General features: G+C 37.8%; 1 protein-coding gene across 1 annotated transcript in view; it reads right to left on the reverse strand.

Annotated features, from left to right (window-relative positions):
* The window catches only part of LOC117338571 (catenin alpha-like), a 36,456-nt gene that overhangs the window by 8,638 nt on the left and 9,300 nt on the right, over positions 1-18,518 (reverse strand). Inside the window, exons 8-27 of the mRNA XM_033899928.1 lie at positions 18,411-18,484; positions 16,948-17,104; positions 15,922-16,033; positions 14,827-15,036; positions 14,260-14,457; positions 13,888-14,019; positions 13,126-13,344; positions 12,268-12,433; positions 11,510-11,642; positions 11,073-11,183; positions 10,109-10,289; positions 9,594-9,825; positions 8,961-9,120; positions 7,529-7,631; positions 7,036-7,236; positions 5,550-5,669; positions 2,473-2,746; positions 1,848-1,938; positions 1,318-1,452; positions 134-234 (exon numbers count right to left, since the gene is read on the reverse strand). Of these exons, the coding sequence (XP_033755819.1) occupies positions 134-234; positions 1,318-1,452; positions 1,848-1,938; positions 2,473-2,746; positions 5,550-5,669; positions 7,036-7,236; positions 7,529-7,631; positions 8,961-9,120; positions 9,594-9,825; positions 10,109-10,289; positions 11,073-11,183; positions 11,510-11,642; positions 12,268-12,433; positions 13,126-13,344; positions 13,888-14,019; positions 14,260-14,457; positions 14,827-15,036; positions 15,922-16,033; positions 16,948-17,104; positions 18,411-18,484 (3,110 nt within the window). The remainder of the gene's footprint in view (positions 1-133; positions 235-1,317; positions 1,453-1,847; positions 1,939-2,472; positions 2,747-5,549; positions 5,670-7,035; positions 7,237-7,528; positions 7,632-8,960; positions 9,121-9,593; positions 9,826-10,108; positions 10,290-11,072; positions 11,184-11,509; positions 11,643-12,267; positions 12,434-13,125; positions 13,345-13,887; positions 14,020-14,259; positions 14,458-14,826; positions 15,037-15,921; positions 16,034-16,947; positions 17,105-18,410; positions 18,485-18,518) is intronic.

Raw genomic sequence — 18,518 nt, forward strand, 5'->3', positions numbered from 1 at the left:
TGTAATGTAACTATACTGAATAAAAGCATTTAGAAAGAAAAAAAGTTCAACACACTTGTTCAGTTTCATCAAAAATCCATGATGTGTGTTCTGGATATGCAAAAAGGTAATTAAAACTATATCATAAACCAACCTTTTTTCAAGACAATACTTTGCTAAAATCTTTGCAAATTTCCTCATTTTTTGCCCATTCTCTGCGACTGCTTTGCCTGTCTGTGTCATCTCCAAATGATTCTGGAAAAATAATAATAACTAAGTTTTGTTTGTTCCAATTGTTTGAGGCCTGATATTTAAGTCAAATGTACTAGTATTTAGACATCCTAAAGGTAGCACTGCTGCATGAGATTGAAAACTATTATTTAAATTCTAACTCATATTATTGCAAAGAATACCTTTTACCAAACATGAAATTATTAAATACAGAAATGCATACACAGCAAAGAAATATGTTCATTTATCTTTGGAATCTTACAAACACTGTAATTGGTCCTTCTACTGACCACTAACCATCAATGTGATTGACCCTCTCCTAATCACTAACACTCACTGTAATTGGCCCTCTCCTAATCACTATCACAAACTGTGATTGGTCCCTCTCCTAAATACAAATACTCACTGTCATTGGTCCATCTACTAATCACTAACCATCAATGTGATGGGCCCTTTCCTAATCACTAACACTCACTGTGATTGGTCCCTCTATTAATCACTAACATAAACCTCTCCTAATCACTAATACTCACTGTGATTGGTCCCTAATCACTAATACTCACTGTGATTGGTCCCTAATCACTAATACTCATTGTGATTGGTCCTTCTCCTAATCACTAATACTCACTGTGATTGGCCCCTGTACTAATCACTTACATTCACTATGATCCAACCCTCTATTAATCTCTTACACAAACCTCTCCTAATGATTAACATTCAATGTGATTGGTCCCTCTCCTAATCACTAACCATCAATGTGATTGGTCCCTCTCCTAATCATTCAACACTCAATGTGATTGGTCCCTCTTCTAATCACTAACACTCATTGTGATTGGTCCCTCTCCTAATCACTAACACTCACTGTGATTGGTCCCTCTCCTAATCACTAACACTCACTGTGATTGGTCCCTCTCCTAATCACTAACACTCACTATGATTGGTCCCTCTCCTAATCACTAACATTCACTGTGATTGGTCCCTCTCCTAATCACTTACACTTACTGTGATTGGTCCCTCTCCTAATCACTAACACTCACTGTGATTGGTCCCTCTCCTAACCACTAACACTCACTGTGATTGGTCCCTCTCCTAATCACTAACACTCACTGTGATTGGTCCCTCTCCCTGACTGTACTCTATCATATGTTGCAGCTGCTGGGACATCTCCTTTGCCACCTGCACAATTGGGTTACCTTCATCCTCCCACTTGTCAGCTTCTTTTTGAAGATACCTAGCAGCAGCCTTCACAAAGAATGTCTTGTTTTACAGTACTGCATTTGTATTGTTGTATTTGTTACATCCTTTTATTTTACTTAAACTTTAATTTCATATGATATACATGTAAAGAACTGACTTCATTAAAGTTTTACCCTGGCTTGTATACATATATGATCATACCAGCAATATGTTTGAAATGTGTAAGTAGCATGCATAAAACAGCTTTAATAATATTTCCTTTTTTAAAAAAATTGTTTCTTGAAATATTTATGAATACAGCTCAATCATTTTGATGATTTTCAAATTTAATATTTTATCTAAAACTATTTTGAAATTTTTCTGTTTCTGTAACTGTTACAATCAATTGAAAAAGTCACTTTATAAGATCCTGAAATAAAGATTTTAAGCTGTTTCCATACCAGGATAGCGTTAGATGGTCGGTATGGGGATGATGTGTGTCTGGCCTTTAGCTGGGATAACTGGCCAAGAGTTTCTTCATCACGCCGATCACTGTATCAGAATAAGTTTACAGTATTGTCAATGACCATACAGCTGTCGTTTTCAGATTCAGATAAAATACTGAGCCTGGTTCATCAAATATTATAGAAACTCCTATTCCTAGTTTTACTCTAACATTTGGTTTGGTTTATTTTGTTTAACGTCCTATTAACAGCTAAGGTCATTTAAGGACGGCCTCCTGTGCGTGCGACATGCATGCGTGTGGTGAGTACGTATGTGTGTTTTGGGAGGCTGCAGCATGGCAGGGTGAATGAATGTTTGAATCTGAAGAAGTGAGCAGAATTATTTTTTTCTTGGATACTTTATCCTGTTTATTGTCTTGGTGAAATAACAATTTCGATTCATTATTTGTTCAAGCTGAATTTCGTTTTGATTGAGACCCAAAGGTTAACATGTGAATTTATCAGTAAATAGTGGGAAAAAATCAAATGATATTCTGACCTGAAATTCTTAAGTAATAATTTTTTTCTGGATTAGCTGAAAATTCATCAACTTGAATTGAGTTTCTTAATTATTACTAATTACCTTGTGACTCGAAGCAGTTCTTCATGAACATTTTGGAATGTGACTTTGGCTGGTTTAAAATCATCTGCTTTCTGCACTTCTGTGATTTCTTCAATCCCTGAAGGTCGTGCACTAGCTGCTGTGACATTGAGCAGTGATTGGCTGTTTGTTGTAACTATTTCTTTGACCTCTTCTTCGTCAGTTTCTTTAACTCGTGGATTAATGACTGCTGTGAAATCTGGAGCACAGGAAGTGACTCCGCCCACCTCCTCCACACTAAGGAGTCTACACACTTCTGTTGATTATAAGCATACACACATAACTAGGTGATGAGTCCTACTTTTGACCAGGACTGGATGTAGACTACCTAACTTTGACCAGGACTGGCTGTAGTCTACCTAACTTTGACCAGTGATGGCTGTAGTCTACCTAACTTTGACCAGGGCTGGCTGTAGACTACCTGACTTTGACCAGGGCTGGCTGTAGTCTACCTAACTTTGACCAGGACTGGCTGTAGACTACCTAACTTTGACCAGGACTGGCTGTAGACTACCTAACTTTGACCAGGGCTGGCTGTAGACTACCTAACTTTGACCAGGGCTGGCTGTAGACTACCTAACTTTGACCAGGGCTGGCTGTAGTCTACCTGACTTTGACCAGGGCTGGCTGTAGACTACCTAACTTTGACCAGGGCTGGCTGTAGTCTACCTGACTTTGACCAGGGCTGGCTGTAGACTACCTAACTTTGACCAGGTCTGGCTGTAGACTACCTGACTCTGACCAGGGCTGGCTGTAGACTACCTGACTCTGACCAGGGCTGGCTGTAGACTACCTAACTTTGACCAGGGCTGGCTGTAGACTACCTCACTTTGACCAGGGCTGGCTGTAGTCTACCTGACTTTGACCAGGGCTGGCTGTAGACTACCTAACTTTGACCAGGGCTGGCTGTAGTCTACCTGACTTTGACCAGGGCTGGCTGTAGACTACCTAACTTTGACCAGGTCTGGCTGTAGACTACCTGACTCTGACCAGGGCTGGCTGTAGACTACCTGACTCTGACCAGGGCTGGCTGTAGACTACCTAACTCTGACCAGGGCTGGCTGTAGACTACCTAACTTTGACCAGGGCTGGCTGTAGACTACCTAACTTTGACCAGGGCTGGCTGTAGACTACCTAACTTTGACCAGGGCTGGCTGTAGTCTACCTGACTTTGACCAGGGCTGGCTGTAGTCTACCTAACTTTGACCAGGGCTGGCTGTAGTCTACCTGACTTTGACCAGGGCTGGCTGTAGTCTACCTAACTTTGACCAGGGCTGTCTGTAGACTACCTAACTTTGACCAGGACTGGCTGTAGACTACCTAACTTTGACCAGGGCTGTCTGTAGACTACCTAACTTTGACCAGTGATGGCTGTAGTCTACCTAACTTTGACCAGGGCTGGCTGTAGACTACCTAACTTTGACCAGGGCTGTCTGTAGACTACCTAACTTTGACCAGGACTGGCTGTAGACTACCTAACTTTGACCAGGGCTGGCTGTAGACTACCTAACTTTGACCAGGGCTGGCTGTAGACTACCTAACTTTGACCAGGGCTGGCTGTAGTCTACCTGACTTTGACCAGGGCTGGCTGTAGACTACCTAACTTTGACCAGGGCTGGCTGTAGTCTACCTAACTTTGGCCTGGGCTGGCTGTAGACTACCTAACTTTGACCAGGGCTGGCTGTAGACTACCTAACTTTGACCAGGGCTGGCTGTAGTCTACCTGACTTTGACCAGGGCTGGCTGTAGACTACCTAACTTTGACCAGGTCTGGCTGTAGACTACCTAACTCTGACCAGGGCTGGCTGTAGACTACCTAACTCTGACCAGGGCTGGCTGTAGACTACCTAACTTTGACCAGGGCTGGCTGTAGACTACCTAACTTTGACCAGGGCTGGCTGTAGTCTACCTGACTTTGACCAGGGCTGGCTGTAGACTACCTAACTTTGACCAGGGCTGGCTGTAGTCTACCTAACTTTGGACTGGGCTGGCTGTAGACTACCTAACTTTGACCAGGGCTGGCTGTAGACTACCTAACTTTGACCAGGGCTGGCTGTAGTCTACCTGACTTTGACCAGGGCTGGCTGTAGTCTACCTAACTTTGACCAGGGCTGGCTGTACACTACCTGACTTTGACCAGGGCTGGCTGTAGTCTACCTTACTTTGACCAGGGCTGTCTGTAGACTACCTAACTTTGACCAGGACTGGCTGTAGACTTCCTAACTTTGACCAGGGCTGGCTGTAGACTACCTAACTTTGACCAGGGCTGGCTGTAGACTACCTAACTCTGACCAGGGCTGGCTGTAGACTACCTATCTTTTACCAAGGCTGGCTGTAGTCTACCTAACTTTGACCAGGGCTGGCTGTAGACTACCTAACTTTGACCAGGGCTGGCTGTAGTCTACCTGACTTTGACCAGGGCTGGCTGTAGACTACCTAACTTTGACCTGGGCTGGCTGTAGACTACCTGACTTTGACCAGTGATGGCTGTAGACTACCTAACTTTGACCAGGGCTGGCTGTAGTCTACCTGACTTTGACCAGGGCTGGCTGTAGACTACCTAACTTTGACCAGGGCTGGCTGTAGTCTACCTGACATTGACCAGGGCTGGCTGTAGACTACCTAACTTTGACCAGGGCTGGCTGTAGTCTACCTGACTTTGACCAGGGCTGGCTGTAGACTACCTAACTTTGACCAGGGCTGGCTGTAGTCTACCTAACTTTGGCCTGGGCTGTCTGTAGACAACCTAACTTTGCCCAGGGCTGGCTGTAGTCTACCTAACTTTGACCTGGATTGGCTGTAGACTACCTGACTTTGACCAGGGCTGGCTGTAGACTACCTAACTTTGACCAGGACTGGCTGTAGACTACCTAACTCTGACCAAGGCTGGCTGTAGTCTATCCGACTTTGACCAGGGCTGGCTGTAGGCTACCTAACTCTGACCAAGGCTGGCTGTAGACTACCTAACTTTGACCAGGACTGGCTGTAGTCTACCTTACTTTGACCAGGGCTGGCTGTAGTCTACCTGACTTGACGAAGGCTGGCTGTAGACTACCTACCTTTGACTAGGCCTGGTTGTATATCTGTGACCTGCTGCAGTAGAACCACCAAATGTCGGACCTTGGCTGCCCATCTGAGTCTCTGTCGAGACAATTCCTTCAGATCTATATTACCACTGCCTACAAAAGTAAAATGAAACAATGATAAGAAAACAAAATTAGTTATGGAGAGAAACATAATGCAATCATAATTTATCTCTTTGGCCTGCAACTGTCAGATGTCAGAGTATATAGCTACTGTCAGATGTCTGAGTATATAGCTACTATCAGATGTCTTAGTATAAAGCTACTGTCAGTTGTCTTAGTATATAGCTACTGTCAGATGTCAGAGTATATAGCTACTGTCAGATGTCGGAGTATATAGCTAATGTCAGATGTCGGAGTATATAGCTATTGTCAGTTGTCTTAGTATATAGCTACTGTCAGATGTCTGAGTATATAGCTACTGTCAGATGTCTGATTATATAGCTACCGTCAGATGTCTGAGTATATAGCTACTGTCAGATGTCTGAGTATATAGCTACTGTCAGATGTCTGAGTATATAGCTACTGTCTGATGTCTTAGGATATAGCTACTGTCAGATGTCTTAGTATATAGCTACTGTCAGATGTCTGATATATAGCTAATGTCAGATGTCGGAGTATATAGCTACTGTCAGATGTCAGAGTATATAGCTACTGTCAGATGTCGGAGTATATAGCTAATGTCAGATGTCGGAGTATATAGCTATTGTCAGTTGTCTTAGTATATAGCTACTGTCAGATGTCTGAGTATATAGCTACTGTCAGATGTCTGAGTATATAGCTACTTTCAGATGTCTTAGTATATAGCTAATGTCAGATGTCAGAGTATATAGCTAATGTCAGATGTCTGAGTATATAGCTAATGTCAGATGTCTTAGTATATAGCTAATGTCAGATGTCTGACTATATAGCTACTGTCAGATGTCTGAGTATATAGCTACTGTCAGATGTCTGAGTATATAGCTACTGTCAGATGTCTGAGTATATAGCTACTGTCAGATGTCTGAGTATATAGCTACTGTCAGATGTCTGAGTATATAGCTACTGTCTGATGTCTGAGTATATAGCTACTGTCAGATGTCTGAGTATATAGCTACTGTCAGATGTCTGAGTATATAGCTACTGTCTGATGTCTTGGTATATAAAGAACTGATAAATTAAATACTTCCGGTTCCAAGCAAAAATATCCAGTCATCTAGATTGATGAACAGATATTCTTCTCAAAGTCAATGAAAGTGGGAACAAAGGGGAACAGGATTGTTTACCTGCAAGATATTTTCAGAAATTTGATGAGCCTAGGTTCTTACTTGTAAGTTTTTTATGAGCCTAGATTCTTACTTGTAAGTTTTTTATGAGCCTAGATTCTTACTTGTAAGTTTTTTATGAGCCTAGATTCTTACTTGTAAGTTTTTTATGAGCCTAGATTCTTACTTGTAAGTTTTTTATGAGCCTAGATTCTTACTTGTAAGTTTTTTAAGTGTATTGATGAGCCCTGGAGCTATTCCTGTGATGTCGTCCAGAGACTTGCGTATGGCTGACCTCTTGCTGATGTCTGTTGACAGCTGAATACCCTGCAGTATTTTCTGACGAAGTGTGACCATTCCACGACTGAAGGAGCTAATGCGGTCCAAACAGTCAGCCATGCTTTGTTGTCTTTGTGCTTCTGAAGTTTTAAAACAGAAACACTGAGTGTCATGGATTGTCGAGACTACTACTAACTATTACTAACATTGGTTACAGATTTTTCCTCACAATTACATGTAACCCTGGTAAATACTAGCCGCAATATACCACTCGGCTAGAGAGATCTTCTCTTTAGCTCGATCTGTTGAGCATAAGACTAGTAAGCCAGAGGTCCTGGGTTTGATCCCTAGCGGAGGCAGTGATTTAAATTAAATTAATCATGCGCTCTGTTACATTGGCGCAAGTCAGTTACATATAACTTGTAACACTACCTGTTTTAGAGATTTTGGCAGCAAACACTGCATCCACAAGTTTGTTAATTCCTGCAGCAGTGAGTGTAGTCTGGGTCTGTATAAGCTCCATGCACTTTAAAGCCTGAAAAAAGAACATATGATCGCTTTACCATATAAATCTGTTAACATAAGACCCCTTTACAGTATAAATCTGTTAACATAAGACCCCTTTACCATATAAATCTGTTAACATAAGACCCCTTTACCATATAAATCTGTTAACATAAGACCCCTTTACCATATAAATCTGTTAACATAAGGCCCCTTTACCATATAAATCTGTTAACATAAGACCCCTTTACAGTATAAATCTGTTAACATAAGACCCCTTTACCATATAAATCTGTTAACATAAGACCCCTTTACAGTATAAATCTGTTAACATAAGACCCCTTTACAGTATAAATCTGTTAACATAAGGCCCCTTTACCATATAAATCTGTGAACATAAGACCCCTTTATCATATAAATCTGTTAACATAAGACCCCTTTACCATATAAATCTGTTAATATAAGACCCCTTTACCATATAAATCTGTTAATATAAGGCCCCTTTACCACATAAATCTGTTAACATAAGGCCCCTTTACCACATAAATCTGTTAACATAAGACTCCTTTACCTGTTAACATGAGATTATTTTACCATGTAAATCTCAATAAACAAAGCCTTAGCCTTAGACTACATACCAATGTTAAGTTGAAAAAAGTTAATCTGGAACCACAATTCCTGATTTACTAAATGTTTTTATTAATAGCCTGGATCATTATTGCTATAAACCAATTTAAGTACATGACCTAACTGTGGAATGTAGAGAGTTGAGTGTAGAGTGTAGTGTTAAGTGTAGCGTGTTAAGTGGAGAGTGTTAAGTGGAGAGTGTTAAGTGGAGAGTGTTAAGTGGAGAGTGTTGAGTGTAGAGTACTGAGTGTAGTGTGTTGAGTAGAGTGTTGAGTGTTAAGTGTAGTGTGTTGAGTAGAGTGTTGAGTAGAGTGTGTTGAGTAGAGTGTTGAGTGTTAAGTGTAGCGTGTTAAGTGGAGAGTGTTGAGTGGAGAGTGTTGAGTGTAGAGTACTGAGTGTAGTGTGTTGAGTAGAGTGTTGAGTGTTAAGTGGAGAGTGTTGAGTGGAGAGTGTTGAGTGTTGAGTAGTGTTGAGTGTTAAGTGTAGAGTGTTGAGTGTAGAGTACTGAGTGTAGTGTGTTGAGTAGAGTGTTGAGTGTTAAGTGTAGAGTGTTGAGTGTAGTGTATTGAGTAGAGTGTAGAGTACTGAGTGTAGTGCGTTGAGTAGAGTGTTGAGTGTTAAGTGTAGTGCGTTGAGTAGAGTGTTGAGTGTTAAGTGTAGAGTGTTGAGTAGAGTGTAGAGTGTTAAGTGTAGAGTACTGAGTGTAGTGTGTTGAGTATTGAGTAGAGTGTACCTTGCTGACCCACTGTCCAGACAGCATCCTTATTTTCTGAGGAGAGAATGAGACAACAACCCCACTGCCAATAGACCGAGACAAAACAAGCCGAGCCTCCTCCTGTATGACCCTGAGATGCTGATACAGGACAGTGGCCTCCTGGGACATCCTTGTATTCCTGACAATTAGAAGTGGTATATATCATCATGTTATGGTAGGTATGCTGGAATTATAATGTCATGTCAAGAGAGAGAAAACATCTTCATATAAAGTAAAATATTGTTGGTGGTATTATTCACACAATTAATGATATTGGGACAAATATGGTGGCCTTCATTGAATCAAATGTCAACCTCATGCTTATTTCTGTCTTATTGTATAAAAGATTTAGTTATGTTTTTGCAAGGTACATCCTGTATGTCAATAAGTGAAAATTGAATTAAGAAAAGTAGGGGTAGATTGAATTAAACTGCATCATGTAGATATATCATCCTTGTGAGACTCATTAGTGATGCTAAGGGCCTCAGTATTTGATTTGATACCTGGAGGCGACAGGTGGAAAATACAGATCAAATAAATAAATGTTAAAATCTAAATGGGAAGGTGCCATCCATTCCCACTCCACTGAAGTAACCTTTCAGGTGTATTTACCCTAAAGCAACACAATTCAGAAGGTCTTTTAGAGTGCCATTCTCCAACTGAAGGTGATTCACAATATCCATGTCCTTAGTCGGCGTGTCTTCCAGGGAGGGCCACACCCCTGCCTCTCGTCCTAGCTGATGAAGATCAGCTACAATGTTGTCAAGACCAGCCAACACACTATACATCCTAACCGCCCAGTCCCGACCTAACTCTGACACCTGATTCTTCTCCTCTCGTGTTGCTGAAAAAAAATAAGTAATTTTCATTTTTCATCAAACATGTATTCCTGTCTTATTCAGGGTATTGGTAAAGGCAAAGAATGTCTCTAGAGTTCGATCATTTGTGTATAGGAAACAAGTTTTGTTTATTGCTGAACTATCTCTATTTTCTTGTTTACTGAGTCAGATCCAATTCTATCCTTTACATTGTCTAAAATTTAGACAAGTATCACAGTGATTATTGTGAAATCAACACACCCATTCTTCATTTAGTCAATGAATTTAACAAAACCAGGTCCAACATACCTGCATATGATATCATCTCTGCAGTAGTTGCCATTGTTACAGTAAGATTGTCAATTTCATCTTTGTCTTCTAGAAGCTTTGTAATCCTATCCTGGTCCTTCACATGCGGATCCTGTGCAAACATAGAGATGAGCTCCAGGACATCCGACATGGCCTTCTGGTGGCTATATAGCACCTCAACCTACAAGTTAATGAAATGATTTTTAAAAAGTCTTTGACCTCTGAACTGTACTTACTGTCTACCATTTTCTTTTCAGTTAGTTATAGAATTACAAGTGTAGCCAATTTTAAGACACTGAAAAATTCTTGTGTCAGAGATGAAAGTTAACTTTAAAAAAAAACATGATTGGCTATAAGATTGTCAACAAATCTGTCAAAATAGAGATTTTTGTTGAGTGAGATTCTGGTGGTATTTTTTGACATTACGCTCTGAATAAGAAGTATTAGTAAGATGTGATTTAAGACAAACTACAACTGTTAATCATTTATATCTTGCTTGGGATTTATTTTCGTGTTAATAAGCAAGGAGACTCAATCACGAATTCAAATCCTTTACGGTTATTTGTATGAAATAACAAGTTGGGATGGTGACCAAGCTATCACTTACTGATAAAGGAATCTTAAAGTGTATATGGCCCTTATAAGTCATCATCCTTGAATTAAAAGTCATTTCTAGTTCAGTTCTCACTAAATCGTGTATTCACAAAACTGTCTGAAGAGGTAAGTTCGCAAAATGAAGTATTCATGAAATCTAATTGATTTACAGTATTTACTTGTGGTGCTTGTATAAATCTGACTAATGTTGAGTGATATATATCTTTATTGTGAATTCCTAGTAGAACATTATCTCCCTATTTACCAGGACAGGTCTGTTACATACCTAATCACTTCCTGTTTACATTTGTTACCTATTCTACCCCACAGGATAACAACAGTTAACACTGTTATAGAGTGTAAGATTTACCTCTTTACTGAGTAGATCAGCATTTCTGTCCGCCATTGCCTTGTGTACCTTGTCTGCTATAACCTTCCAAAGCTCCACCGTCACATCCACAAATATCCTCAGCTTTTCCACCTTCACCAAACATAAACCATTTAATCATATAATCTACTATTATATATATAACCTCCGTGTTTGTAGGGCACATACAGTAGAGTACTTTTAAATCATTACTTTATTTGATCATAGTACCTTCGTAATATTTTATATTTAGTAATTATTTTCCCTTAAATTATGTTGATACTAAATTGAAAATATTTTCAGGACTACCCATGTTTACTTTCATTACATCAATTACTCATAATAACTGAACCGACATTCTCTTTGTGCTATCATAGGTGTCTTAGATTACATGTTGCCCTAGAAATTGAACAAGAACATGATGGCATTGGTTCACTGACCTTACTTGACCATTCCTCCACAAGGGTGGTCAATCTTGATGCCTCATCCTTGTCACCATGGGCAACAAGTTTTGCCTTGTCCAGAATTTTGGGGGTCAGTGTGTCCACCTCATAAGCCAAAGCTTTGTTTAATCTGAAACAGAAATGGGTCAAACTCAGGACCTTTGATACACTATATATCCCCACTAATAAAATAAGTATTGATTATTAAAGAAACAGTGAAGTGTGTATGTGTGTAATGGACACATATCTTGATTTTGTTTCCAGTTCACATACATTTACAAAAACCAATGATGATTTAAATTAAGTTTGGTAAAGCCTCACTGAAATATATAAAATCAAAAGACAGGTTAGAAATCTTGAAATAAAAAACAACCAAAATTTGTACAGGAATTTGACACAAATACTAAAACCACATTACATTTCAATTTCCATCAATCAAGTTTTGAAAGCCTAATCTTATAATTATATCTCTTTCTTACTGACTTCTTCAATGAATAGCAGTGAGATTAATCCTAATGTACATGTAACAAACTTAAAGTAATTAATAAATAATGCTAGTTTTCGTTTTGTACCATCTGTCAGAAGACATTGACCACACAAAAAATTGCTTCATATGGTTACAATTTCATGCACAGCATTATATTTTTGATAACACATAATGAAAATGGAGAACTTTTCAAGGTTCTATTTCAAGCTTAAGCATTGTTTTCACTAAACAAGGATTTAGTCTACTTAGGAATACCCTTGTCACTTACTGCTTTGATTCTACATCCTCACAGTGAGTCAACACTTCATGTGCAGCATCAACAATATGATTGGTCCAGCCAAGAATCTCTCCACCAATCACAGCCTCTCTCTGTGTGTCTCCCCGAATGGCCACCATGCACATCTCTCTTCCTAGCAGTCGTGCATGGGGGTACTCTGTAAAAAAGATTCAACATGGTGAAAGAATAAGCCAGGTGTCAGTAAAAGAATACGTAACAGTAAATAAATGCTCCTTTAGTCGTAGGTGTTATGTACCTATTTACCTACTGCACACGAATGTCCAAAGACAAAAATTACAACAACAATTGCCACAGGTGTTGATTTCATGTTTATTTAGCAGGGCAACTCTCATATTTGCTTAGGTATGGCTAGTTTACACAAGTAATTTTGGGTACATCTCCATTCCACTAAGATAGCTGCACCAATACCAGCCACTTAGCACCCAAAACAATGCATTTAGTATACAAAGTATGTGTAGCTTGTAGATTTTCCTTTGTTATAACAGACACTACCCCTGAAGGAGATAAAGTAGATAAGGGACAGATGATCAGAGGCCAATATACATTTTCGATTTGCACCCACTACTGCCTAGGTATATCAGAGATGCTTTTTGATTGGCTAAAAAATTCCCATTGTATAGTAAGCATTGAGGTCAACTTAACATGACCCGTTACCGCCAGATCTTCATAACTTAGCTTACAAAACATATCTTGATAACTTATATTTTAATCTGATTGCGTTACCTAGTACATATATTGATATTTTAACTTCTAATCTTTAACTTCATCAATGAGGTATATAACAATGAATACTGTCATTACACTTGTCTGACATGGTATTTATCTGACCTGTGTAAGATCCAGAGGCTGGGGCCATATGTTGTAACTGCTTGTGGACTGTCTGTACTTCCTCTTCATTAACTGGTACCATAACCTCTGAACTCTGAACTCGCCTCATGACCTCAGGGTCATAGGATGTAGTTGTAGAAGTAAATTTGAGTCGGCCTGTCAATCCCATAGTTCCATACCCACTCTCGGAAAGTCTCTTTCTTCCTAAAAAGCCTCTTTCTAGAAATTTAAAAAAAAACCATGAATAAACCCCAGTGATCATTACTGTAAATTGGATTTGGAAATAAGTACATATTATGCATACAATATCAGTATGAAATAAGAAGTTATTACATTTTACTTTGATAATTATTATCTTATGAGTACAGGACATACAGAATATTCTGAAAATGTCATAAAATTGTATGTAGATTACACCCTTAACCCTCCCATCAATGGCATCTAGGTTATTCGTATTTCTCTTAGAACATCAGAGTATCATTCATGCTAATTTACTCACAAATTCATAAAAAAAAAAAATTTGAAAAGAAAATAATAGCAACATAGTCTTGTGACGTGCCTTGTTAAAGCTCACCAGTCTTTTTTATTTTGTTCATCTAAAATGACTGGACTGAAGTTGTTCTGCTTTAAAATCTGTGACATTTTCCCCAAGTCTTGTTAAGACCTGTGGTGTTCATAGAGAGTAAGCTACTGACCTTGGTCTGTATCATGTTGGCGAGCTTGATGTCGAACAGGACTGAGAATATCCGGATGATTGTCATCTGTAAGTCCCTGCCCTCACCTGTTTTACACTGTCAATCAACAGTTTGAATCGTTTCTTCAGAGTCTCCAGGGAGGAGGGATTAGAAGAGTTGACTGTGATATTCCCTCCAGCCGCACGCACACCTTTAATGGCTAACAGAGAAAACAAACGATTCAAAGTTGGTAGGTAAACTCAAACTTCAGAATATTACCACTGACAGGATGTATATAGGAGACAGGATTTGATGGTATTCACCAACAAGCCAAGTATTACAGCATTTATCACTGAGTATACTTAGTTATACCTGGAGAATACTTACTGGTAATTGAGGATGTACAATACCTTTTTGTATGATGACATTAAAGTCCTGTTCTAGGCTGTGATATACTTACCTCTCTGTAACTGTTTGATGTAAGATTGCAGACCATTCCTATACAGTGGATCCTGACTATGATCAACAATGCGCTCAGCAAATTGGGCGACACGGCGGGACCGTCCAACCACGCCTCTCAATGCGGAGGCTACACCCACTAAATCATCTTCTGTCAAAAATCCTAAACAAACATTCACATCCTCTTCTATTTTGGTCTCTGTAAAACAAGAATTCACAGCAGGTCATTTAAAGTATAACATGTGAACATGTAATGAGTGGTTAGTGACTGAATATAACAGTGCTTTAAATTAATATGAAGTTGGAGATCAGACACTTACTTACCAATAGAGTGTAGCTTTATGACAGGTTTTCAAAGCTAATTTATATAATTATGACATTTCTAACCAGAGCAATAAAAAATTATGCCATTTTTTTCTGAAATACCTCTACATTATAAAACGATCACTTTTGTATCTCTGGATATTGAACCCATTATGACTACAACCATTGATGGTCATCTGGTGGATACCTCACAAAATATTTTTTTGCCTTCCATTAATAAGAAGCACTCGATTCATTATCTTACCAGAAACCTGGAGAAAGATGGCAGGGACTGTCATTTCATCAAGAACTTCCACCAAGTTTTTCACCTCAAATGACCATTCCTTCATTAATAATTTCAGATGCTTGATGGCCATTTTGTCGCATGATGTTTTTGCAATGGTGACTGCTCCTGGTACCATTTCTGGATCTAACCGCTCCAGCCGGCATACACATGTTCTCAATACACGCACTCCTAAAAATGAAACAGTAAAATTTGACAACATTAGACAAACAGTATCCTAGGGTTGTACACAAAGTTTCTTTAGTTGGAAATATCCTGTATGTAAGGTTATATCAAATAGAAAAAGAAAAACTTAATGATATAATTTATTCAGTCAAGATTTATCAACCCTAGAAATCTGTTTATCGCCATATCAAGATTTATCAACCCTAGAAATCTGTTTATCACCATATCAAGATTTATCAACCTTAGAAATCTGTTTATCGCCATATCAAGATTTATCAACCTTAGAAATCTGTATATCACCATATCAAGATTTATCAACCCTAGAAATCTGTTTATCGCCATATCAAGATTTATCAACCTCATAAATCTGTATATCACCATATCAAGATTTATCAACCTTAGAAATCTGTTTATCACCATATCAAGATTTATCAACCCTAGAAATCTGTTTATCACCATATCAAGATTTATCAACCTTAGAAATCTGTTTATCACCATATCAAGATTTATCAACCTTAGAAATCTGTTTATCACCATATCAAGATTTATCAACCTTATAAACCTGCTAATCACTGAGACCAGTATTAGCCAATATATAAGGCGAGAATTGTTATAATTATGACTATTTAAGCAATAGCAGTGAATATGTATTATGTGATTTTGTCTTGATTTCTTCACTGTATGGTACATGTTTTAAAAAAGAACAGGTGGTTTTCCGGTTTTTATTTAAGGGTATGAGGCAACTAATTAATAAGATAATACTAGCCTCAGGTGTATCAATGCTCAGTAAACATTTTGTCTACAACTATAGGGCAGGTATCGATTAATCAGAAAACGACAAAAAATCGGTCATGGAACAACAATATCTGTCAAAAATGGAACATAACCTACTTCGTTTATCAGAAGAACTGGCAGCCACACATCTTGCTGTCTGACACATTTTATCGGCATGATTTTCAAAATCCTGTATGTACTCTTCGCTGAGATCCTGGAGACTCTGAGCCTAAAACACAATAAGTAAATCAAAGGAACAATAAGTAAGTCATGGGGACCTTACAACACAATTAGTCGTGGGGACCTTACAACACAGTAAGTATGCTAAGTCATGGGGACTTAACAACACAACATGTAAGTCGTGGGGACCTTACAACACAATTAGTCGTGGGGACCTTACAACACAATTAGTCGTGGGGACCTTACAACACAATTAGTCGTGGGGACCTTACAACACAGTAAGTATGCTAAGTCATGGGGACTTAACAACACAACATGTAAGTCGTGGGGACCTTACAACACAATTAGTCGTGGGGACCTTACAACACAATTAGTCGTGGGGACCTTACAACACAGTAAGTATGCTAAGTCATGGGGACTTAACAACACAACATGTAAGTCGTGGGGACCTTACAACACAATTAGTCATGGGGACCTTACAACACAGTAAGTATGCTAAGTCATGGGGACCTTACAACACAGTAAGCATGCTAAGTCATGGGGACCTTACAACACAACATGTAAGTCGTCGGGACCTTACAACACACACAAGAAAAAAACGAAAACGGGCAATATATTCTTCAAAGTGAATAGAACTAGAAAAAAGGGAATGAGAACCAAATTTTGAGTGACTGTTCTGTACCTAATGACTCTAAATGGTGATATAATTGTTAGGTATCCTGAACTTCTGTGATGATGTTATTACATGGAGTGTCATCCAGAATAAAGATTGAACATACCGTAGGGAATTTCATTTTGTACAAACATGCACCAGACCAATAAACATTAACAGAATCTCTTTAAACAGACTAACAGACAAGCTTAGGATGAAAAGTATAGGGTAACCATGCTTCTGGAGTAACAGTTATTACAATCTGAGTTTAAAGTAGGCATTAAATCAGTCTCTACATATTAAAAACACACCTCACTGGAATACATTGCAGACTTGACAAGCCTTTCTAATGGTTCAGTTGTCTCCTGGAAGATGTCTATCACCAAATGTAGTAACGCCAAGTTCACATTCCTCTCAAGTTCATAAAACTCATCCATTAGGCTCTCACAAACGTCATTAAAGTCATCTCTTAATTAAGAAAAAACAAATTATGTTTTAATTAATGAATTATTCAATTCAATTTTAACACACAATGAGATATCCAATTCAGTTTTTAACACACAAAGGAATTATGGCTACAAACAAGAAACTGTCATTGAATACTTTTGAATTAATTTCTTTCACAATGTTCAAACGAAACATAGTGGGACAGGTAATTCAATTATAGAGAATATCATAAAATCTAAACTAATATTATAAAGCAGGCCCTGTAATTTTATTATGAATTGATAGTTCAACATAAAAAGTAGGTATCAATCTACAAATGTTTAAAGGTATTGAGTATTTTGATAATTAGTAAGGTATTGAGTATTTTGATAATTAGTAAGGTATTGAGTATTTTGATAATTAGTTATAAGGTATTGAGTATTTTGATAATAAGTAAGGTATTGAGTATTTTGATAATTAGTAAGGTATTGAGTATTTTGATAATTAGTAAGGTATTGAGTATTTTGATAATTAGTTATAAGGTATTGAGTATTTTGATAATTAGTAAGGTATTGAGTATTTTGATAATTAGTTATAAGGTATTGAGTATTTTGATAATAAGTAAGGTATTGAGTATTTTGATAATTAGTAAGGTATTGAGTATTTTGATAATTAGTAAGGTATTGAGTATTTTGATAATTAGTTATAAGGTATTGAGTATTTTGATATTTAGTAAGGTATTGAGTATTTTGATAATTAGTAAGGTATTGAGTATTTTGATAATTAGTTATAAGGTATTGAGTATTTTGATAATTTAGTAAGGTATTGAGTATTTTGATATTTAGTAAGGTATTGAGTATTTTGATAATTAGTAAGGTATTGAGTATTTTGATATTTAGTAAGGTATTGAGTATTTTGATAATTAGTAAGGTATTGAGTATTTTGATAATTAGTAAGGTATTGAGTATTTTGATAATTAGTAAGGTATTGAGTATTTTGATAATTAGTAAGGTATTGAGTATTTTGATAATTAGTAAGGTATTGAGTATTTTGATATTTAGTAAGGTATTGAGTATTTTGATAATTAGTAAGGTATTGAGTATTTTGATAATTAGTAAGGTATTGAGTATTTTGATAATTAGTAAGGTATTGAGTATTTTGATAATTAGTAAGGTATTGAGTATTTTGATAATTAGTAAGGTATTGAGTATTTTGATAATTAGTAAGGTATTGAGTATTTTGATAATTAGTAAGGTATTGAGTATTTTGATAATTAGTAAGGTATTGAGTATTTTGATAACTAGTATCAGAAACATTTACATTTATATCCTATCTTTAACATACTTACTGCATTGCTTTTACATCAGGATTGTCTTTCGCACTGCTATGTAACTGGAAGACCCGAGACTTCAGCTGTAAAATCTGTGGGGTAAAAACAGTCAATAATACTGAAGCA

Source organism: Pecten maximus, chromosome 11 (genome assembly GCF_902652985.1).
Source record: "Pecten maximus chromosome 11, xPecMax1.1, whole genome shotgun sequence".
Taxonomy (NCBI): Eukaryota; Metazoa; Mollusca; class Bivalvia; order Pectinida; family Pectinidae; genus Pecten; species Pecten maximus.